The sequence below is a fragment of the Leucopleurus acutus genome, assembly GCF_964270905.1.
Source record: "Leucopleurus acutus genome assembly, chromosome: 6".
NCBI lineage: Eukaryota > Metazoa > Chordata > Mammalia > Artiodactyla > Delphinidae > Leucopleurus > Leucopleurus acutus.
In genome coordinates, this window is record NC_139149.1 from 13,345,467 (window position 1) to 13,369,544 (window position 24,078).

A 24,078-nucleotide genomic window follows, 5' to 3' on the forward strand; every position below is an offset into this window, starting at 1 on the left:
ATCCAAAGGAGATGAGACCAGCATTGTTTCTGTGTACAGATCAGACCAAGAAAGATCACAGAAGTGAGAAGAAAGGTTGTTGAAAGGTTGCAGAGAGGAAAATGCCAAGTAGCTAGAGAAAAATCTGTTTTAAATACTTGGCAGGAAAATTGGGTAAACACTTTGTTTTCCAGGGTATGTTTTACTTTCTTTGTACAAGGCATTCTTTGGAATTAATGCAAAGACTAATTCCCTGATTCTGTAATGCACTCAGATCTTTTGTGCACCTGTAGCTCCTGTATTAATGTATCATTTGAGGTAGAATAAAAACCAACAAGAGTGACACACCCTTTCAGTAAGGTTGCCATGAAGCCCAAGTTTCTGATTTGAAGGGAACTCTCCTGTATCCTGTCCCTATAACTTTGTGATTTTTCTTCTGGACCACCATAGGTGCTTAATTATTTCAATCTGCTTTGGTTTTCAGTCAGTTCTGATTCCATCTTTATGTTCCATTTTTTGAATCATAAAAAAAATAGAAGATGGGACTTCCCTGGTGGTCCAGTGGTTAAGACTCTGCACTTCCAGTGCAGGTGGTACAGGTTTGATCCCTGGTCCAGCAGCTAAGATCCCACATGCCTCGTGGCCAAAAAACCAAAAAAACACCCCATAAAACAGAAGCAACACTGTAACAAATTCAATAAAGGCTTTAAATATGGTCCACATCCAAAAAAAAAAAAATCTTAAAAAAAAAAATAGAAGAGGGTTTCCCTGGTGGCGCAGCGGTTGAGAGTCCGCCTGTCGATGCAGGGGACACGGGTTCGTGCCCCGGTCCGGGAAGATCCCACATGCCGCGGAGCGGCTAGGCCCGTGAGCCATGGCCGCTGAGCCTGCGCGCCCGGAGCCTGTGCTCCACAACGGGAGAGGCCACAACAGTGAGAGGCCCGCATACCGTGAAAAGAAAAAAATAGAAGAAATTTATCAATTATAAAAAGTAGTGTTGGGTCACTTAAGAAAAAAGCTTTTATTTTCATTAACATACAAATGACTAAGTTACATATTTTTCTCTTCACAATTTTCAGGCGCTGTTTTGAATTTTTAGATTTACTTTTACAAGAATGGCAGACACATTCACTGGAACGGTGAGCATCTGATTTGCTGGTTTTCCCTCTGAACTGAACCTTGAGATTTAATATCTCAGCGAGTGGTCCAACCCACTTTTTACAAGAAGTGAAGGAATCCAAGTGTTTATTTGCGTGATTACTGGTGTTATTTCTCCTGATGCTGATGTGAGGAGTGAGCTCCATTGACTGTCACGTTAGCCTTGAGGTGTGACCCGGGGTGCCCCGGGACACTGCACGGCCAGGACTCACTCTGCAGTGGCTCTGATCTGCTGCCTGGCATCCTGTCAGTCCCAACGAGTTAAAAAAGGTTTAAAGCTGCTCTTAGTAGGCGAGGGGTAACTTTGAAAATCCTTAAAGGAATTTCACTCATTTGAAAGTTTTCTTTTTGATCCCTCTGTATCAGAAAGTCAGCAGTTTTCTCTTTATTCAGGCTGGTGTGTGGTAAGTTTCACATCCTCATGATGCAGAATTCGTACAGAAGCTTGTCTCTATTTTGAGGTTCCTTCTTTGCCATTTTTAGTTCCTGTCCATTTTAGGTGCCTGTTATTCTTTCTGAGTTATATTTGGAGCTGATAGATGATGATACTGTGCCACCCGGTTTTTCATGGTGTGTCGTGTAGTTTGTGAAGAACTTTACAACATACTAAACAGGTTACGAGTAGTGGGAGTTTAACACATGAGTACGCCTGGAGTCCAGTTCAGTCCTGCAGTGCTCAGAGACGAAAAAGCCAGGCCTCCCAGAGGTGGAAGTTCATCTGAAAATACTTTGGATCGAGAAGATGGTCACACATTTAAAAAATACTTTCTTGTTCTTTAATCTCTTGGGTATTATATCCTCTTTATTTGGTGATAGTTTTGGAATTTAGAGTGGGGAGGTGGAATGAGGGATTGAACACCGGGGCCAGGTGAGCAGGGCAGGAAAGCGTGATTGACTCAGATGTGGCCTCATGTGTTTATTCACTTCCGCTCAGCCTTGCCGCTTGGCAGGTTCTCACCAAATGCCTGCTGGATGAGTGAAGGACTGAGGACTGAGGTGGGGTGCTGGTAAGACTGGTGCCTCGCCTTTGTCCTGTGATGCTCTTCACTCCAGTCATCGCCCTTTTCTTAAAACCGTTCAATATTCAACGAGACAGTTTAACGATTTCTTCTCAGCCAGGGTAGAACGTAACTAAGAGAACACCTGTGTGTAAAACAGAGACATAATTTCATAAAATTGTTCATGTTATGTATGTAGCGGAACTTGAAAAAACATTCTTTAATTACAGAAACCTGAGGCAGAGAGTCTCTGCAGTATTAGGATCATTACTAGCCCATTATAATTTCCATGGAAACTTGTCCTGACCATGGAGAAGGAAGGGTTTTGTTGTTTGAGTTCATAAAAGATTGAACTAAGTAAGCATGGCCCGAAATACATCAGCCATTACTTTAAAAAAAAAAAAAAAAAGTCCCAGGAGAGTAGGGTTATCAGGTGCTTAGGTGGGGAAGGGGTGGGAATAGGTACTGGGACAGAATCGTGAATGAGTTAGCAGATCTGCGGAGTGTGCTGATTTTCTAGGCTGCGTGTTTGTTGACTCTCTGGGCACAAAGGGCCTATACCCTCCACGCGGCCGTTTGGGAGTTATTTCTCAACACCTGTTTGTATCCGCATAAGGCCATATATTGATGATTGTTCCCGCTTTGTCTTCCAAACATCCAGACACATATCAGTATTAGCGGAAACAATAAAGAAGGGAATACATGACGCTGATTCGGAAGCACGGATAGAAGCCAGAAAGTAAGTGTTGGCTGAACACCACTCTCCCGATTCACTACTTTTATGTTTCAGGTGCCCTGTCCAGATCGCCTCATGAAAGCTTATTAAGTCACATGGACATGTTTTGTTAATCAGGACCTTTAAATATGACCCAAAAGGCCATTTCAAAATCTCTCTCTAGTTTTCTGTTTCGAGGGTTGTTGAGTTGAGTGTCCAGGCCTGAAAGGCTGGTACTATTTGAACATAAAGTGGACTGAGGTAGACACAGGAAGCCCAGTTTTAAATGTATGAGAAATTGCTGCGTGAGCCGGCAAAGCACTTGTCTGCGTGCCCCGTGTTGTCTCTCACTCACTAAGCTCTGTGGGTCCCCGTGGCTTGTTGACTTGCCGTGAAGAATCCCGCTCACGGAGATCCTTTCCCTGGGATCACAGCTCTGCAGGCATCGGCGGGGTGGCGTGCCGGGGCAGTGAGCCCCCCAGGAGGGAGGGGGGCTGGTCGCAGACCACAGCTCGCTGTCCCCGCTCGCGTTTGGGGCCGTCTGGCCGTCAGGACTGGTTATGCTGCGGTCGTGAGGCTGGGTCTCCACGTGCAGCGCCATCCTGCGGGTGAAGCTGCCATCGTGACCGTCAGTAGCTGAAGCTTGACGCCAAGATGTCCTCCCTCTCGGGCAGCTCAGAGAGAAAAAGAGCTTCCCGTTTTGCCCTGTGGCTGTTTTTCTGCGCTTTCGTAGTCGACCGGCTCTTCTAATTGACACGGGTTAAAGCCAGTCCTTACGTCCTGGAACACTGCGGACTTGCTCGGCTGCACGAGCACACCCTGACCTCGCGCTTCCTGCTCCGACTGCTCTCTCAGTGAAGCCGTAGTTCCCTGGTTTCAGAGTGTGTGGAGGACTCCCACTTGACCCTCAAGTGCTCACTGCAATCTCGTGCTGGGAAGTTCCTACCAAAAGAAGGGACGTGACAAGCCGTGGCTAAAAAGTAAAAACTAGGAGGAGCGGGTTTGTGACCGGTCTGCGTACGCTGCTCTTCACCCTCATCTTGCATTTGGTGCCTCCACCCCAGTTTTTTCTTGTCCTTTGATCGTAACACAGTACAGGTTTCAAGTAGCTGTGAGCCTCGTCCTGGTTTTCTTTTGTTCCCGTTACCTAAAGCCGTTTTAAGTACTTGGAACCAGGGAGCGTCACATTGCATTTATAAAAGCGTCCATGACCGAGTCCCCCTCGCGTTCTGGATGTCGTTCTCGTTGGTTCGGTTCCATCTTCCCTGAGGCTCCCAGTCTTGCGAGTCAGGCTCTTTAATTTCCATTTTATCCATTTCATTAATGCGACTGAGAGTCAGACAGCTGGGCCGGAGTCACCAAGGACGGGAGCTGGGAGTGAGGATCCACCAGACCTCCGCGGTTCCCACGCTTCCTCAGGCCGCAGCTGCCGCCGGTCTCAGGAGCTGGCGGTGGGGGGCAGGGGGGGTCCCTCCCTGACAGTGTCCCGGGTGCATACCCGTTGACAGGAGGCTGCGTGTTTTCCAGGTGTTACTGGGGTTTCCACAGTCACTTCAGCAGAGAAGCGGAGCACCTGTACCACACTCTGGAGCCCTCCTACCAGAGGGCTCTGCAAAGCCACCTGAAGAGCTCGGACAGCGTGGTGTCGCTGCCCCAGTCGGACCGCTCATCCTCCAGCTCGCAGGAGAGTCTCAAGTAAGCGCCCGGCTGTGAAGAATGGGCTGCACGAGCACGCAGACTCTCCCTGTGCTTTTGTCCGTCTGCGTGCCGTTACCATTCCCCCTTAATTCAGGTGGAGGCTGGTGCTGGGGAAGATGCTGTGGGGATGGTGAGAAACGAGTGGCCTGGTCCCTGGTCGCTGGTCCCTGAGGCAGGTAGTTTGTACTTAAATTTACATGGCAGTCCTGGAACACAGTTTTGGAGTAACACAAGCGAGTTGTTCAGGGTGTCCTCTAAGACAATAGAAGCGTTAACTTGGAGACAGCTCTGGAAAGGGAGGGCTTTCAAACCCTGGACTGAACGTGCTGCCATCTTCTCTCAGTACCTCTGATCCCTGTTGCTGTTTAAGACTTCCCTCCGTGTGTTTGAAAGATAGTCCAAAATATAATGCTAAAGCTTTTCCGAAATCAGGGGTTTATAAGGTTGTGGTCCAAGGTACCTGTAGAATTCTGGGAAGCCTGAAGCCGTTCTTTATTATCATATTCTCCCGCTGTAGATTGTATTTGTATCAATGCAGATACAGTGCACCTTTGGTAATAGACAGACGTGTCCCTTTATTTCCAGTCGGCCGCTCTCCGCCAAGAGAAGCCCTACTGGCAGTGCCACCTCCAGAGGTAAGGCGGGCGCCGCGGGGGAGGCCCTGAGCCTGGGGCGGGCTGAGCAGCGGCTGGAAGGGTCTGCGGAGGGCCCGCCGTGCCCCGTGCTCCCACCGGGCCGGCAGACCTGTCCTCGCCCACAGAGCTGCCGCGGGGGGCGCCTCTGTGCTCTGCGCACTTGCCGGGGGAGCGGGGGCCGCTCGGGATGTTCCGAGCAGCAGGCAGCTGACGGCTGTGGGAGGACAGGAGGGGACGTTCCCGAGAAGGGGAGCGTCCAGCTCGGGATGCGCCTTCCTGCCACCCTGGCCAGACATGATCGAGTTTTCATTACTTCGCTGCTCACGTGAACTGGAAACGTCCATTTCTGTGGGGTTTATGGTCTCTGATGACAGGGGCTTGCGGAGCTGCGGCCACTTGTCACTTCCTGCAGCATCGGCTGAGCTGTGTCCGGCGAGCAGGGGACACTGTCGGCCGGCGCTGTGTGCTCCAGCCTTTGTCAGAGCTTGACTCCTGTTCTCAGAAGCAGGGCACGCGTCAGCGATACAGGTCTAACATTCTTACATGGCCCTTACCGTCGTTGCTAAGGTTCCCTCCTCCCCCCGCAGCTTCCACAGTCAGCAGCAAATCCGTGTCCACCACGGGGTCCCTGCAGCGCTCTCGAAGCGACATAGACGTGAACGCAGCCGCCAGCGCCAAATCCAAGGTCCCCTCGGCTCCCGGTGCAGCGCCCTTCAGCTCCGCAGCGGCCTTGCCTCCAGGCTCGTACGCCTCCTTAGGTAACCAGCCCTGCGACCCTGCCCCCAAGTCTGCCATTCGAGATGACCCTTAACCTCTGCTCCAATCCGTCCGTGTAGCAAATTACCAGGAACCGGAGTTGAGGCGGTTGCAGGGCTGACCTTTCAGAGTACGTGCGTCTGGGCGCTGACCTGCGCACTGACCTCTGTGCTGGCCGCTGGTTTGCAGCCACCCTTTGGTGGGTGTCCCTGCTTTTGGGGCGTCACCCCGGTCGGGGACGCATGCCTCAGCACCCTGTGCCCCTTCCCAGCTGCCCAGACTCCACCTGTGTGGCCAGGGCTGGGTTTCCTCCCCTCCTGACCTGGGTGGAGAGCCTGAAGTGCGGGGGGTGGGGGGGGCGCTCCGGAGGAGCAGGAGGGACTCAGCAACCAGCATCGCCTGTTGTACAGAAGGGTGTCTTCCTTCCCTGTGTCACCTTGGGAGGAGCGGGCACCTGCTCCGATGAAAGCCCAGAAGAGTAAAAAGATTATTTTCAAAGGAATGTCTGACAGAATGCTAGGTCAGTTTTTCAGCAGACGCTGCACATCTACTGGGGGTAAGGCTGATAGTTTGAGTTTGTTTTTGTGAAAGCAGAGTTGTTCAAAGCCAAAGTCTGGAGACCTCGCTGGATCCATTTTATTTTGGATCTTAAGGAAACGAATACAATTCAAGCTTCATGAAACATCGAGACTTATTACTTGTGCGGTTTACAGACTAATTCCAAAGTCAGTCCTACAGCTAATATTCTGAAAGCATGGAAGCAGAGCGAGAGAACACCGAGAGGAGGTTACCAGGCCCGACCTTGAGTCGCTCAGTGACCCTGACCAGGCTGTGTTTCCTCTACCCATAAATGAGTTGTAATAATAGCCACCTAATTCAGACATGGGGTAGGGACAGGTGACATTATATAAAAGTCCTTCGTCAACCATTATCCTGTACGGCGAAGGGAACTGCGGTCGTGATAGGAACGTTATTAGTTTAAAAGGTAAGGTGTGTGTTGTGGGACATTGTTAAGTCGGTCTTGTTTTCTCTACAGAAATGCCTCATTGAGATTGGGAAGATGCCCAGTAAGGGCTCTCCTTTTCTCTGGTTTATTTAACTCTTACAAGGTCACGTAGGCGTGTTTAGGATCCCATGTTGGTGTGTGCTTACCAAGAGAGAAGTCAGGTGGGAAGGCTTTCTGTTCATTTTAGTTCCGTCTGATCCACCTTGAGAATCTGTAGTTAGTGTTTGTTTCATTGCTTGAAAACCTGAGTAAAGTTACAGCAGTCCTTGTTTTTCGGTGCATGACTGAGCTATTTTAATACGGACCCTGTGGACTCCGCTTGGCGCTAGTCAAGACACTTGGGTCTTCTGGTCTGATGACACAGAAATGACCTTTTAGAAGCGCTGATGGTAAATTTTCAGCCCAGTGTTACCTCTTCGAATGACAAGACTGGAGTATTCCCCATTCTCCCAGCATTTCCTGAGAGCTCGACCTCTGCTTTCCTGATGTCCAAGTCAGCAAGAACCAAAAAAATCAGCCCCCAGATATAACATAACCCTTCGGAGGAGCAGTTACAAGTACTACCGAGGTTGACACGTTATGTCTGTGAGGAGTGTAGCGTTAAAGCTCATGATCCTTTTCCAAATTTCTAGAGTCCAGACGCGTGAGGGGAGACACGGAGCCCCTAGGCCCTGACTCAGGTACCGAGCTGGACGGTCTTGCTGCGCGCTGTGTGGCTGGGACAGGCCTTGCTGTAGCCAGCTTCTCGGAGCTGCTCACTGACTGCCTCTGTCCTTGGGGTGTCCTTTAGTTCCCCGCCCCCCCTTATTCTGCTGGTGCTTTGTTCCAAAAAACAGGGGACTCTTCAGAGGATGAGGTTGGGCCACATCAGAAACACAGTCAGTCTGTCAGCTGAGGCGTGACCCTGGGCTGCCCTTTCGTGTTTTGTCTTCTGCAGGCAGAAGCACATTGTCCTAAGCTGATTTCGGTAGAAGGTGCACCACTTACTTGCTTCCGACTCTGCTTTGCTGTTGAACTTGTTTCCCTTTTAATTTTATTTTAAACTGTACTTTTGCTTCTTTAGTAGCCAATAATAACATTCTGCTTTTTAATTTTTTTGATGCGACTAACTGTTCCCTGTTGTCCCTTCCCTTGTTTTTTAATTTGCTTAAAGATGGCACTGCCACCAAAGCGGAGGGTAAGCAGTTTGTCTCTGTGGCCGAGCTGTGTCTCCCTCTCACTGGTCCTCTGTCCCCACGAGTGTTGCCTGGCGCCCTCGCCCTCCCCGGGGTCCCTGCATGACACGTTGCACGTGCATCCCTCCACTCTTCTTCATCCTGTTTCCACTGGGTTTTGCCTTCCCCCAACCTGAGCTCTCCTCTCCTTTCTTGTGTGGTCGTTGTGCTTGTGAACTTGGGCCCTGAGTGTGCTGTACGTGGCGTCGCTCTGAGCCCACACTGGGAGGGGGGTCACGTGACCTCGTGGGTCCCAGCTGCTGTCACCCCTGAAGCACCACCTCAGCTTCCGTTTCGTCCTCCTCACTTTGTGCTTTTGTGGGCCTCTCAGGATTTGCCTTTCCTCTTTTAAACATAAATTTAAGTGTCAGTCGTCAATTCAGGTTCAAGGCTGGTGAAGGTTTTCCAGCAGGTAATTTCTAGACGTGGAAAAAATTGTTTCCTCTCCCCTAAAACTGCTGAATTGTGTGATACCATTTCTGTTTGTCTCACTGACGCACACCCCATTCGTTCATATACCTTGGTTCATCCACTCAGCAGCCTCGTCCTCTGTGACACACAGGGATATAGCTGGTGGAAGGAATACACAAACCCACGTCCACTTTGTTTTCTTTTTGTCTCATTCTCAAGAGGCTCTTTCTGATGTTTCATTCTTTTGAATTTTAGATGGAGCTGTTCTCATTGGTACAGGTCTTTGATTAGAACGTGCTAGACAAGATCGACCTTGCAAAGTCTCTAGATAGTAAGCACGATGTTTCAAATAATTGAAATTTAGAGTTAACCTCGTCTGCTTAAGGGAATGGCTTAGACCCATGAACCCTCAGGATGATTTAACAATTAGGAACTGCTAGATAACTCTCCTGTATTATTTAGCCACTCTAAAAGGCCAGCCAGCAGAGTAGACTGGGTTTTATCTCGAGATGTGCACTACTTCCTGAGGGACTCGCAAAGGAAAAATCGGAACGGAACTTTTAAAAAAGATGAGCATAGTCTCAAGATCAGTGTTCTTTTCCGTGTTAAAAAAAAAAAGATCAGTGTTCTTCAAACTCATCCCATCGTAAAGATCACCTGGGTGCTTGCCGCAGGGGCAGAATCCTAGGCCCTGCCCCCTGAACATGCTGACTAGCTTTGGAAGGAGCAGGGACTCTGAACATTCACCAAGCCCCGCTGGTGGTTCTTGGGGTCGGATAAGTTTTTGAAATGAAAAGTTTCCAAAATGAAAAATGGACAAAAGGCCCATGTCACGACGAGGGCGTCATTTGTGATAGGAGACTGAGGCTGGGTGTGATTTTCTTCATTTTTTTCGTTGATATGAGTCATTTTAGATTTCTCCTTCCCCAAGAAACCATCCTAAGTATTTCCTCAGCCTAGACGGATGCGGAGTGGAGGGCGGAATACAATAATGTATTTCGTCTCATCAGATGAAAAGTGAAGAAGTGATGTGGGAAGTTATACACTTTTTGCAGAATGCCCTGCTTGATTTCGTATACCTATATAGCACAATCAAAATGAGCCTGTGATTCCATGCAGCAGTGGGGATTTTGAACTTTTTTTTTTTCCTTCTTTCTGTGAGTTTTCTTTTACCTGTGCAGAGCAAGATCAGAAGGTTGCTTACTTAGTTATTGTGCAGGAGGCTGAGGATGAGAAGTCTCTTTCTGGTTCTCCTTCTTGTAGGAAAGTGGAGGTTGATCTGTGGGCCCTTAATCGTATAGAGTTCAGAGTCAGCCAGAAGAGAACCTTATCGGGACAGCCCCGTGCGCCTTGGCCTCAGTCCCAGGGCCATCCAGGCCATCACAGAACTGGCCGCTCAGAGCCTCCAGCCTTGTGTGATGACAAGACAGAATACAGAGGCCCCAGGAGGCCTGTGAACTGGAGCCCCTCTAGGCCGTCATTTCTGTTTGTTTCAGCTCTGAAACTTAGCAGGCCTGCTTAGAAAAGCTACACATGCAGCGAGTATCACTTAGCATCTTGTCATGAGTTTTCTGTCTGAATTTTAGGGATCATTATGGGCCTTTTGAAGATTTGTTAATAAAGTCTGTTGAATATTTTACTATCTAGCTCCTGAGGCAAGCGCTAGGCACTTGCATCACGAGGCAAAGATATGACTTTGAATCAGTGGTTGGATGCTCTAAATTCAGAATTCAGGCAATACATTTGAAACCTGGCCACTCCCTTATTATCGTAATTGAGAAAAACAAATAGTCTTTGGGAGTTACCTATCTCACAAACCAAGTAGCCACTCTAATGTTTATGACTAATCAGATAAATATTTTTTGTGAAGGACTCAAAGCTCAACTTTTGGACGAAAGTTTATTTCCAGGTTATCTTTCAGTGTGTTACTATGTTCAGTGATTTGGGGGATTTGGAAAAGGAAGCATTGATAGTGTCTGTTACGCTGCTCGTGAGAGAGTTTATTATGATTACCCTGGACCCTTGAGCAACATGGGTTTGAAGCGTGTGGGCCCACTATAGGCGGATTGTTTTCAGTAAACTTACAGAACTGCACAGTCTGTGCAGGGCAGCTGTGGGACTCGAGCATCTGTGGACTCGAGCATCCCCGGCCGGCCCTGGAACCAACCAGTCTCTGCGGGTACCAGGGGTGGCTGCAGATACTCCAGTTGTGTGGAAACGAATGACTCGCATCTTCTCATCTCATGCTTTTTTTTTTTCTTTTAAATTTAGCTGCTGGGTTTAGGAAATGTATTATTCGTGTTTTTTTCCCCCAAATAAATAATTTTAAATGAAGCGTTAAAATACTTCAGTGACCTGTTTGTACCAACAACTTAGTGATGGGTTCAGAGCGTAGGTAATCGTATGTTACTAAGTGTAGTCAAAGGCCATGCTTAACTACTGGTGATTTTAATTAAGGTTACACAATAAAAACTATGTAGCCTTGTCTGCTCTTCTGGAAGAGGAACTTAGATTTAGTTCTCTTTTACTGGGAAATAAAACATTTGGTATTGCTGTATGTCTGTCGAAGAGCTCTGAATTTTAAGAAGTTGGCCTTTTTACACAATGAAAAAATATGTATGTATAAAAAAATAAAAGTTATAAACTTCTTTTACTTTTATCTTTAAAAAATATGAGTGAAGTTACGGAGCGGCGGGCGGTACCTGTAGGTAGCAAAATTTACAGGTGATCAACTTTGCAAATTTTGTTTCTTTCAAAAATGCCACGTGCGACTCGAGAGGTTGGGCTTTTTGTGCCCCAGACAGTGGGTGTAGAAGCAGGTTCCTGGACCCAAACGTCCCAACTGGAGAGTGAGATTTACCTGGGGACCTTTTCATTCTCACGCCTCAAAATGGAGACAAAGACCCGAGTGGGGAGAGGCTGTCGAATGATGTATAACTGTCTTAGGCTAAACTGGACGCAGGAAAACCGTGCTTCCAGGTTGAACCAGTTCACAGGTTTAGTTTCCAGTCCTGAGGGCTTTTCTAGAAGAATGGCAGTGTGACTGGCTGTTATTAACGGGCCACGAGATACGGATGTTCTGTCTTTATTCCACAAAAGTCAAGGGCTGCACTGCTCTTACAGGTCTGTTGTCCTCTGGGTCTGCTTTTCTCTGGATGTGTGTGTTTGTTGATGCGCCTCTTGTCTCTCCCTCCAGAATTTTTTTTCTGCTGTAGCATTCCCTAATACCCCATTTCCATGTCTTTGACTTAACGCTGACTTTTTTTCCTTTTTCACATCTTCTTTCTGTCCCTGTCAAAACACGGTCATTAACAGGTCATAGGGTAGAACTGAAGTATATTTTTACTGTTTGTTGCATTTATTGAGCAGGCTTTCTTTTTCCTAAAGACCACAGAGTATTTTATATCATGTCTTTAAAACATATACAGGCACTTGCAGTAATATTGCCAAATTAATAGGATGACTAAACCAAACCATACCTCTTCCAATAAGGGAAATATACATCTGAGTACAATACAACAGAGGCCCTTTAAACTCCCCAAAACGGATTTTAAGGGTGCTCTGAGGTTACTCATGTTAAGTCCCTAGGTGAGAGTTAAGAGTTGGCACTCAGCCAGCATTGTAAAAGTGCTGTATAGCCATGAAAAGGTGGGCTTGGGGAGAAAAACCTTTGAAGACATCAAATTGACATGATCTCTCTCTTGACTTGGTCCCAGGCAAAGGAAAACCAGCCTCCCCTAATTTGTAACTAAACTCTCTTCTCACACAAGTTGTGCTTTCAGTTTTTGTTATCTGTGGTATCTGGGAACCCCCAAACTGATGAATAAGTGGTCTGCGTTTACAGCCTCCACGGGAAAAACAGTGAACTTCTACAGAGGAGGCCACTGTCAAATCTGGTTTCTCAAGGTCCCCACAGATTAAACTCTGGCAAATACGAGCTCATAGTCCAAAATTACATCCATGGTGAGTGAGAAACAGCCGAGAAAAAGAATAAAAACATAATTAATCCTTCAGGACTTGAGGGTCTTTTATGTAATATGAAATTGCTATATTTACATGTTTAAAGGAAATAAGAAACTTGTATTTTTAGCAGCATGTAGAGTTTAGTAGTCTGAGTGATCCTCCCAGTTGAGAACAGATCACCCCTCTGGAATAAACGTAGTAAAGCCACTCATCTGCAGACTTAAGCAAAAGCAGAAACCCTAGGAAGTGAGGGCCAGAGCTGGTTTGCATCCTGAGGTTTTTGGCTGAATCCTGGAGACCTGGGGCATTTGCTCAGGACGTGGAGTGACAGGAAGTCACTGCGTCCTCACTGGTGAACAAGAGGTTGACTCTACTGAAGAGAAGAGGACAAGAGGGAGTCTGCCCATTTTAATCTTAAGTACTGGGTGGAGCAGGGAACGTCATCTTCCCTGAGAAGTTGCAGCCATAAATTGGGCCTTCGTGCAGCTTTCTGGTCAGAATTCATGCTACCTCTGTGGTCTGAGAAACCCAAGCAGATAAATCATGTTGAAGTGGCTGTGGATTGCTTGTATCCACAGGACGCTAGAAGAAGCAAACATAGGTCCTCATTGGAAGAACTCACCTTCAATCTAGGTCTTAAAGAATTCCCATAAAGTTCCAAGAAAATAAACCATTTTGTTGTCTTAATATTTAAAGAAATAAAAAGAAAAATTGAGAAAGACAAGCAGGGGAGTAAGGAACTATAAAGAATGACCAAGCAGGCTTTGAAAAAGAACAAATGGATCCTCTAGAAATGAAAATATAATAAGTTATTAAAATTTAAAACTCGATGGGTAAATTGAGCTGCAGAACCAATGAAACTGAAGAGTGAACTCACGAATTCGAGGTAAGAAAACATCGTCCAGAGTTATGTGCAGAAGGGACGGAGTTAGAAAACAGGATGGGGTGTTACGTCCCACGGGAAGTAGTGAAGAAATTCAACCTATCTAATTGAGTTTTAAGGAGAGAGACTGGGGCAGAGACAGTATTTGAAGAGGTCGTGGCTGGGAATCTTCACGATTGTTGAAGGACACTGAACCGCAGGTGCAGAAAACGTGTTGCATCCCAGCCAAGACAAAAAGAAAATTCACAGTGAAACACATCATAACGAAACTGCAGAACACCAGAGATTAAAAAAATATATATATATTACAAATAGCCAGAGGGGAGAAGAGACTACCCACAAAGGAAAGCCAGAGTTTAAATACAACTGGGGACCCTGGAATCAGATCGATGGAGCATATCAATGTCCATGTCCTGTTTCTGACTTTCTACAATAGTTTTGTAAGATGTTACCATTGAGCGAAACAGGGTAAAGAGCACACAGGATCTCTGTGTATTATATCTTACAGTCAAATCTGAGTCTACAATTATCTCAGAATAAAAAGTTTAAGAAAGGGGTCTAGAAGTTGTGCTTTTAATATTAATATTTTAATCTGTAAGACTGTTACCTTAGAGATAGCAAAGCATATCTTGAAAAAAATTAAGACAAAAGGAGGAAACAAAGGAAGGTAAAAGGAAAATGAGAAATCAAGACAAATAAAAAGCATGCTTATAAGTGGTAAGAACAAGCTCAAATGAACTGAACTTTCCAGTTAAAATAGAAAGATTGTTAGACTTAAACTTTTAAAAAAGATCTAGCAATATGATACTTAAAGAGATTAAGCCTTTAAGGCTACAGATAGAGCAAAAGACAAAGGATGAGAAATTCATAGTAGAAGAAAGTTGTTGAAGGTTTATTAGTAACAGACCCAAAAAAGGCAAAAAGAGGACTTCTATGTAATAAAAGAGTCAGTAAGTCACTAAGGTGCAATAGACCTAAATTTTTATGGATCTAATAAAAACAGCCTCAAGATACACAAAAAAGTATTTGCAAATTAATATTTATAGTGGGTGGCATATAAAAATACAAATTTTGAATAACTAATACATTAACATAGTTCCAAACTCAGAAAATATAAAGAGGTATGCAGTTTCCCCTCATCTTTGTCTTTCATTTATCTAGTTATCACCTCTTTCCTTCATCCTCAGTATGTTACTGTTTTTAGTTTCATTTTTATCCATAGTTTCTTTGCATAAAAAGTAATATAGGGAATTCCCTGGTGGTCCAGTGGTTAGGACTCCACGCTTTTCACTGCCAGGGGCCTGGGTTCAATCGCTGGTCAGGGAACTAAGATTCCACAAGCCGCGTGGCGCAGCAGGAAGAAAACAAACAAAAGAAAGAAATAATATGAAAATCATACTTTTCCCTTTTTTAAAACATAAAAGGTAGCATATTTACATACACTATTCTGCATCTTCATTATTTTCACTTAATTATAGCTTAAGATTCTTCCATGTTAGGTTGCAGAACCTCTTCACTCATTAGTACTGCTGTACATTCCCCTATGTGGATTAACTTGAACCAACCAAACCCATATTGATAGACATTTGGATTGTTTTCAGAGTTTTGCTGTTACAAACAGTGCTGCCATGAATTACCTTTTATATACATCATTTTGCATGGACACAAGAATATTGGGAGGCTAAATTACCCAAAGTGGAATTGTTGGGTTAAAAAGTGCACGCGTTTGTCATTGTGATAGACATTGCCAAGTAACCCTCTATAGGGACTGTATTAATTTTAACTCCCACAAAGAATGAATGAGAGTGCCTGTTTGCCCACATGCCAGAAGGTTAGCAGATTTTTAAGATTTTTGCCAATCTTGTCGGTGATAAATAGCATTCTTAATGTCATTTTAATATTTTTTTCTTACTGGGGGGGCTGCACACTGTTTCATACATTTAGGGGCCATTTCTATTTCAGTTAAATATCTATTCCTAGCCTTTGACCATTCTTTATTGGGATGTGGCAGTGGTGTGTGGAAGCTGGCTTGCACCAGTTCATCAGATTCCAGTTGTTAGATTTTCAGGAATTTTATAAGCTGGTTTACATTATATCAATGGCCTCAAATAGGCCACGGTGGGAATATTTACACCAGGGAATTGCAAAGCACCGCAAGTCAGCAGAACACTCCCCCAACCACCCCACCCCCCACAGTTCCCCTCTAATTGCTAAACATTTACCAGCACACTTGCTGTTGAACTTATTATTGATACCCAGGAATCTTTTATGTGATAAGGAAGTTAGCACCTTGTGACATGAGTTGCAAATAATTTTCCCCCATTTGTCATTTTCTCGAATTTGCTCATAGTTTTCTTCCTGCCATCCTGAGATTTAAAAAAAAAAATTAGTCAAATTTATCAATCTTTTCTAATGGCTTTTAATTTTGTTATAGTGAGAATGGACTTTCCACTACAAGTTACAATGGAATTCTCCCATGTTTTCTTTCAGAACTTTTTTTTTTTGGCCGCACTATGCGGCATGTTGGATCTTAGTTCCCCAACCAGGGATTGAACCCGTCCTCCCTGCAGTGGAAGGACGGAGTCCTAACCTCTGGACCGCCAGGGAAGTTCCCTAAAACTCTGATGGTTTCATGTTTGACATTTTAATCTTAGGTCCATTTGCTGCTTTTCTTGGTGTAAAGTGTGAAGTATGGCTCCAACTTATTTTTCCAAAGCCGAACATTAACAAATGAGATCCTATAATCCATTTTTTCAAAAGCAACATGTTATGTTGAACTACATATTAATCCTTGTGGAATGAAGCAAAAGCAGTGCTTAGAGGGAAGTTCCTAGCCCTAAGTTTATATTAGAGGAGAGACTGAATTAGTCTGTTTCCAGTGTGTTAGTGAAAGAACAGAATAAACCCAAAGAAAAGGAGGGAGGAAGTAACAAAGATATGAGTAAAAGTTAATGAAGTAGGAATTAAACATTCGTTTTAGAGGATTAAGAAATACAAAATGTGATTCGTTGAAAATACTAATAAAATAGGCAAACTTTTGGAAAGATCAGTTTGAGAATTGGCAGTGATAAAGCAGGTATAAGTGTGGATCAGTAGAGCTTTAAAGGGGTAGTAGAAAACTATGACAATTTTATGTTAACAATTTTAAAGCAAATTGGACGAACTTCTAGGGAAAAAACCTGTTTCTTCAAGAAGAAGAAAAAACCCAAGTAGTTTTAAGACTACTCATTAAATAATTTGAAGCAGTACCTAAAACTCCATTCCCCCACCAAAAGCTAATTACTTAATTAAAATAGAAAAGATATCCAAAATCCCTACCATGCTCAGACGGCTATACATGCAAGTTGTGAAGCATGGGACAGTTCCCGTCTTACATAAACTCAGAGACCAGGAAGAGAGAAAGCTTCCCTCCCTGGTTTCATGTAGCTGTTGTGACCTTGGTACCAGAATCAGATGAGGTACAATGCAGACATTCTGTGTATGTGACTGCGTGAGTCATGACAGCGGAGGTTTGATACTTTCAAACCTTATAGATGCAGCTCAGTACGTTTAGGAGAATAATCCTCTTTATCTCAGAAGATGGAAGCAAAGCATTAAAACATTCCAGAAACATTTTTGATAAATTCTTAGCAATTAGGAATGAGTTTTCTTCACTTGTTGAAGTATAGTTTGTGAAATTCCAGAATTATGTTTTTACGTGTGGCTCAAGATAGCAAAGCCTACCTCGTGCTTCTCTTGAGCATTGTGCTGTGTGTCCAAGACAGCAGATGAAGTGATCAAGGGTAGGGTTTGAAGGGAGAAAACTGAAGTCTTATTTGCAGGTGGTTTTCTGTTTAGAGAACACCACATAATCTACATGTAAATTGGTAGGATTAATAAAAGTTTAGCAAGGTCCCTAGAGTTAAGTCGGGGCTTCCCTGGTGGTGCAGTGGTTGAGAGTCTGCCTGCTGATGCAGGGGACACGGGTTCGTGCCCCGGTCCGGGGGGATCCCACGAGCCGCGGAGTGGCTGGGTCCGTGGGCCACGGCCACTGAGCCTGTGCGTCCGGAGCCTGTGCTTCGCAATGGGAGAGGCCACAATAGTGAGACGCCTGCGTACCGCAAAAAAAAAAAAAAAAAAAAAAAAAAAAAAAATATATATATATATATATATATATATATAAAACAGTCATATTCTTATTTGTCAGCAAGTTAGACAATATAATTTAATCAACTGTATTGTGTATAATAAAAATAAGGCACCTTTGAATAAGTCTATGAAAATTGAATAAAACTTTTGGAAAAATTATAGTCTTTATTGAAAGACACTGAAGAAGGTGAAAAAGAGAAAATGCTAATGAATGGAAAGATCAATATCATAGGGCTGCCCCCCCTCCGCCCCCAGCTTAACCCCAAATTCCACATTGCCAGTCAGAATTTCAACACGTCTTTTTATTACATCTTCACGTGCGCATATGCAAGAGAGCAGAGGGCTTTAGGGAAGAGTGGCTTGATTTGCCCTACCAATTAGGAAGGTAGTTTTGAAAAGCTACTCGCAACAGTGTATGTTGCACAGGATGGACACATGGACTAATGGGGCAGACACCACAGTGGAGAAAACGGACCCTTGCATGTATACAAGTACTTGTAAGTGACAAAGATGGCTTTGTAGGTTAGTTAAGAAAGGGGTTAAGTAAATTTGTCTGGACCTTCGTTAGTCACACAGAAGAAGTAAAACGGGTCTCTCCTTTACGTCCTACAAAAAATCACTTCCGTAACTGAGCTCACAGATAAAATGTTGAGCCAAACAGTAAGATTTGGAAAAATATATACCCTATGATACGATTAAAAACATTAAAAAAAATATAAAATAATGCCATCTATTTCTTGGTTATGCAACTATGTGTATTAAAAACATAAAGAAATGCTAGGGAATGATGACCAGCGGGGGTTGGGGGGAGGTGGAGGACACAGGGACATAGCAAGGAAGATTTTTTTATTTTCTTAGCTGAGAGGGTTTGGATGATCACTTAAAAAATCCTAAGAAGTTAGACTCAGTTGTTTTTTTCACGTTCAGTTTTCTTGGTGACTTCCTTAGCAGAGTAAAATGCCCTAGCCAGGCACAGGCATCTGAACCTGTGGTGGAACCTTGGACAAATTAAGTAACCCCCTTGCTTCTCTGTTTCCTCATGTGTAAAGTGGGAATAATTACTTATATGTTGGTGTGAGGATTTTTGTTTTTTAATTTTATTTATTTATTTTATTTTTGGCTGCGTTGGGTCTTTGTTGCTGCACGCGGGCTTTTTCTAGTTGTGGTGAGCGGGAGCTACTCTTAGTTGCAGTGCACAGGCTTCTCATTGCAGTGGCTGCTCTTGTTGCGGAACATGGGCTCTAGGCGCACAGGCTTTGGTAGTTGTAGCACGCAGGCTCAGTAGTTGTGGCGCACGGGCTTAGTTGCTCCGCGACATGTGGGATCTTCCCGGACCAGGGCTCGAACCCGTGTCCCCTGCATTGGCAGGCGGATTCTTAACCACTGTGCCACCAGGGAAGCCCGGTGTGAGGATTTTGAGTGCACACATGTATAGCTCATAGTATCCTATATGATACAGCTCCTAATTTTAGTCTGGATTCTAGAACTTGCAGGTCTTTCATTCAACTGCTAATAAAAGTCATTGAGTCTTTCTAGTTTTCTTTCTTCCTTTTTTTTTTTTTAATTAAGTGCAGTGCTTCCTTTTATTGCTCTTTACCTTCCTTTCTTGAACCTTTTCAAGCCTTAGGATTTGTTTTTCCGTACTGCCTTTCTGCAAACTTTCTCAGTTGGTGAGGTAGATGTGCTTTTGAGCAGTGTAAGAAGCCGGTGGGAGTTCAAATTGCTTTGTGTTTTCCCTATATCAGATTGCTCTTCCGATTGAATTATGGAAATCGGGGCATTTGTGCCCCTTTGAAAACAAAGAAGCCCTGTATTTTCAAAAGTTTAATTCCTTATCATTCTAGTCTTACCATCAGTGATTTTGTATTTATGAATCCATTTTTATTTTTATGGTTTCATGCTTTAATAATTGGAGTTAACACATTGCTTTACTTAATAATGGCAAATATTCTTCATAAATGCCTATGACATTGCATTATTTTTAGGTCACTTCTCTAGGTATTCCTAATATTGATTCTTTCTATAAACTTCATCTTTTTGCAGCCTAGAAACTTGCTGGCATACATGCTTTAAAATAGAAGTTTAATGCTACACAGCAAGACACATTTATTCTCCAGGGTGATCTAGCTTTTGCTGATTGCTGAGTTAAGAAGGTTTCTTTGTTTTAGTTTGCATTTACTCTTTTTTTTTTTTTTTTCCTGTAGTAGTTTTCTGAAGATGACGGCTAATATTCTTTCCTGCTTTTGGAAATTCGACAGACATGTCGGCAATGAACAGGAGAGAGAATTTAATCTGGAAAAAAAATTGTGGAAAAAAACCCTCAAGTGACTATCACCTCCCCATCTGAAAATAGAATATGCTAAAACAATTGAAAGCAAAGCACCTGATGGGTTCCTGAGTCCCTCTGAGGAGTTTCTGACGTGTCTGTAGAATTTGTGTGTGCACACAGGGACGCGTGTCAGGACCACACGTGGGAGACCAGCTCCCCTGGCGGTGGCTCAGCCCGTGTCCCTTGCCCGAGGAGTGGTCGCGCGTATTGGAAACATTACGGAAGCACTGTTTTTGCCGTGTCCTCCAGGTCGGATCCGCACGCGACGGCAGAGCTCTGGGAGCGCCACCAACGTCACCTCCACGCCTTCCGACAGTCGGGGCCGCAGCCGCGCCAAAGTGGTCTCACAGTCCCAGCGTAAGAAGTATATTTTATGCTCTCTGCTCTCTTAGTTTTATCCGACAGCCATTCTGCAGCTGAAAAGTTATAGTGTTTTCATCGACTTAATGGAAAAACACATTTCTGTGGCTCTAAGACACTGTGAATAATCTTGATGTTTGTTGGATGCTTACAAGACGGGGTATTCCAGTGTACCTGTGTCCCCTTTCCAGGTGATTTACACTTTGTATCCTTAGGCAGGAAACATTGAAATGCAGTTTCCCTCCCCTCAAGCCTCCCAAAGTGAATCGTACTTGGGCTGGGACCCATTTTGCTGTTGATGAGGGATCCTGATGTCATTCAAGAGCAGCTCCGGGGGGAGATGACTTCATGCTGAGGTCTCTTCCCAGCGGCAATAAGTAAATCCATTCGAAGCTGCCCCCCCCCCCACATCACCCGCTGCGCTAACATGCCACTCTGCTCCTTTCCTCCTGCCAGTGTGGGCTCTCGCTTCGCTCGGCTGCCCTCGCTCGCTTCCATTGCTGCTTCTCTGTATGTGTTGAGTCACCTGATTTGTTAACATCAGCCATGAAAGCAGCCGTGGGCGGGATGAGTGTGTTCTGATCTCTCTTAGGATTCAGGCCTGGTGTCTCACTTCCCAGCTTCCTGGTCTGTGCACTAGGAGTGGGGCGGGGGGTCAGGGCCCTCCTGGGCAGGCGACCATGGTGGAGGTGCTTGTCAGCTGACGGAGTCAGCCTCCTTCGTGGCCCCAGGAGCTGTCTGGCTTGTGTAGAGAGCAGCTAGTCTGAGGCCAAACCTTAGTTAGCTTCTCTCGTAGGTGTTCAGAATGCCTTCCTCAGCTCCTCCTGAATTTAGATGCTTTCCCCATGTCCCTTTGATAACTAGAGTCCTCATGTTAAAAGAAGCTTATGTCCTTTCTGAAAAGAAAGTGCAAGGTCAGACATACTGCTGTGAGACGACAGCACCCAGGCTTGTTTGTCTGATGCAGAAGCCCATGCTTTTAGTGTATTACACCATACCACACAGCATAGGTTGTGCAGGTGTAGTCCAGAAGCTTCTGCCTGGGGAGTAGTGTCCAGGCCCTGGTTATTCTGGTGAACCCTGGTGATACCTGGAGTCACAGATAGATATAATACTCTGGTCATGACCTCATAAATATGAGTCGGGTCTTATCGCAAAAAAAATTTTTCTTGGCCAAAAATGTTTGAGACTCAGAATATAAGTCAATATGTTGAAATTGAGTTGAATAAAAAAATTGTATAGGGTTGTTTCCTTTCTTGGAGAGTGAGGGCTGAACAGTATTTTCCATTTCTTTATGTCTGCTGTTTATTGGCATTGGCCTCTGCAAGGGTCCCTGCCCCTAGCTGGGTCCTCTGCTTAAGAGGTGGTGGAAATAAAGTTCTTCTGTAGCGGGGGATGATAGAGCTTTAATTTTTCAGTCATAAAAATACTGCACTTTGCCTTGGGGATCCACTTGAAAAGCTCATCAGTTTTATTTTACTCACCAAATTCCACTCAAGGGAAAGAGACAACACCAGCAAATGATCAAGCCTGGACCTTAAACTTATATATATAAATCAAATATTCTTTTTTTTTTTTACATCTTTATTGGAGTATAATTGCTTTACAATGGTGTGTTAGTTTCTGCTTTATAACAAGGTGAATCAGTTATACATATGTTCCCATATCTCTTCCCTCTTGCATCTCCCTCCCTCCCACCCTCCAAATATTCTTTTAAAAATTATTTTAATAGGTAGATAGGAGCTATACTAGCATTCATAGTTCTGGTTTAAGAGTAAGTAGATTTCATTAATATTAAATTTAGGACAGTTAACAGTTGGCATCTTTTGAATAGTTGAGGACTTAAATATGTGAGGATTAATGTTTAAATATTGGAGAATTTGGCATAAGACATTCAGATGAAACTACCTAGTAGTGGTTTCTTCCACTTGGTTGATGTCTCTGGAGCACCTCCTGTGTGGTGAGCACCGTGTGCAGGGGTTAGAGATACACAGATGGTAAGATGCAGTCACTTCTGCCAGGCTGCTCAGAGCCAGAGGGCAGGTGCCCCCCAAGGGCCCGGCATCTTCTCTGCATCTCGTCCGCCTGGCACTGTGCCTGGCGCATGGTAGGTTCATAAGTGTTTCATGAGCAGATCTGAAATAAATGCTAATACAATATGATGTGTATAAAGTAAAAATAAGTACGAAAATAGGCTAGGAGGAACAAGACCTAGAAAAACAGCCCTTTTGCTAATGTGTTTGTGAACAGAGACATTTGTGCTGTGTTGCATGCTGACCTTCTGTATTGTGTTATTGTCTTTTAATCCACTTTTTGCCTGTCCTTTGGTCTGCTCTCATAATCAAGGATCCAGATCTGCTAATCCTGCTGGTGGTAAGCCATTTCTCTTCTTGCTTTTTTTTGTGTTTTGCATTCTCCCTCACCCCATGTTCCTTGCACAATATTAATTTCTCTCTTTATTATGAGCTTAGTTAATCTTGCTGCATTTTTTCTGTATGTTCAAATTCTAGAGTTTGAAATGGATTTCTTTTCTCCTTTTATACAGCTTAATCGTTTATTTGTGTGCTCAGATTTTATGGGCAAAATTAATAGATCCTGAGACATGTTCTTCATGGGAACGTGTACTGATAATTTTATAATGAATTTCACTTAAACTGTAGTTAAATCATTATAAAGTACGAATTTTCGTAAGTAGTCATCTGAGTGATTTATTTGAATGATGGAGGGGTGTGTGTGTGTGTGTGTGTGTGTGTGTGTGTGTGTGTGTGTGTGTGTTTAATTTCCAGGTAAGTGTTATTTTGAAGGTTTTTCCCTCTGGATCATTCTATTCTGCTACGTGATAACGAATACTTGATATTTGCGAATTTTATTGCCTTCTCTGCTTAAGGAGATGATCTAAGTTAATGACTGCCATTTGAGTGTATTGGTACGATCCTTAAAATTTTGCTGCCTTCTTTAAGAAAGAATTTTGTTTTACAAGAAATGGTTATATAGGTATGTAGTCACTTAGCCATTTATAAAAATAACTAACCATATTATGATTTTAATTTCTAATTTTATTGCATTCACATCAGGGAATGTTTTCTATATAATTTCTACCTTTGTAAAAGGTTATTGAGATTTCCTTTGAGGCTTAGTACAGAGTCAGTGTTTGTACTATTCCTGTGTGGAAATGTGAAAGGAATGTGTATTCTGTTTGTTGGACTATGCACTGTGTGTATATGCGGGAGGTGTGTTTATACATATCTGTATAGTTTTGACTGCATGCTCTGCCAGTTTCTGAGTAGTGTATTAATCTTTCATTAGTATTAGTCTTTCTGAGAGATACATTAATAATTACGGCCTTTTCAATCTCTCTCTGTATTTTTATCGTTTTTGTGTTTTCTATCTCAAAGCTATGTTACGTGGAGCATAAAGTTTCATGATTATTATATCTTTAAGGATAATTATTCTTTAATCAATATGAAACATCCTTTTTTCTCTTTTAATGCTGTTTTTTATTCTGTTTTGTTGTTTTGTTATATGTATGTTGTTTGTCTCTTATAAACAACATACAGTTGAATTTCATTTCAGTTTTTTTAAACCAATCCAGGAATCTGTCTTTTAATAGTTGAATTTAATCCAGCCACATTTATTATGAGTACCGATATGTTTGAGTTTATTCTTATCATTTTATCTTGTGATTTCTGTTTACCATATTTCTGCCTCCTTTTCCATTTGTTAGATTAATGGAGTCTTCCTTTAGCGTTTAAGAAATTTCTGTTATATTTCTACTCTTTCAGCCATTTTTTAACATACCAACTCCTACAGAAACCAAACCAGTTAATAAATAAACGCCTTTGTGA

At 43.7% G+C, this 24,078-nt stretch overlaps 1 protein-coding gene across 1 annotated transcript in view; it reads left to right on the forward strand.

Moving 5' to 3' along the window:
• Positions 1–24,078, forward strand: part of CLASP1 (cytoplasmic linker associated protein 1) — a 269,499-nt gene that overhangs the window by 160,724 nt on the left and 84,697 nt on the right. Inside the window, exons 16-22 of the mRNA XM_082841350.1 lie at positions 1,059–1,118; positions 2,797–2,874; positions 4,378–4,545; positions 5,134–5,183; positions 5,771–5,941; positions 8,099–8,122; positions 20,123–20,230. Coding sequence (XP_082697476.1) covers positions 1,059–1,118; positions 2,797–2,874; positions 4,378–4,545; positions 5,134–5,183; positions 5,771–5,941; positions 8,099–8,122; positions 20,123–20,230 — 659 coding nt within the window. The remainder of the gene's footprint in view (positions 1–1,058; positions 1,119–2,796; positions 2,875–4,377; positions 4,546–5,133; positions 5,184–5,770; positions 5,942–8,098; positions 8,123–20,122; positions 20,231–24,078) is intronic.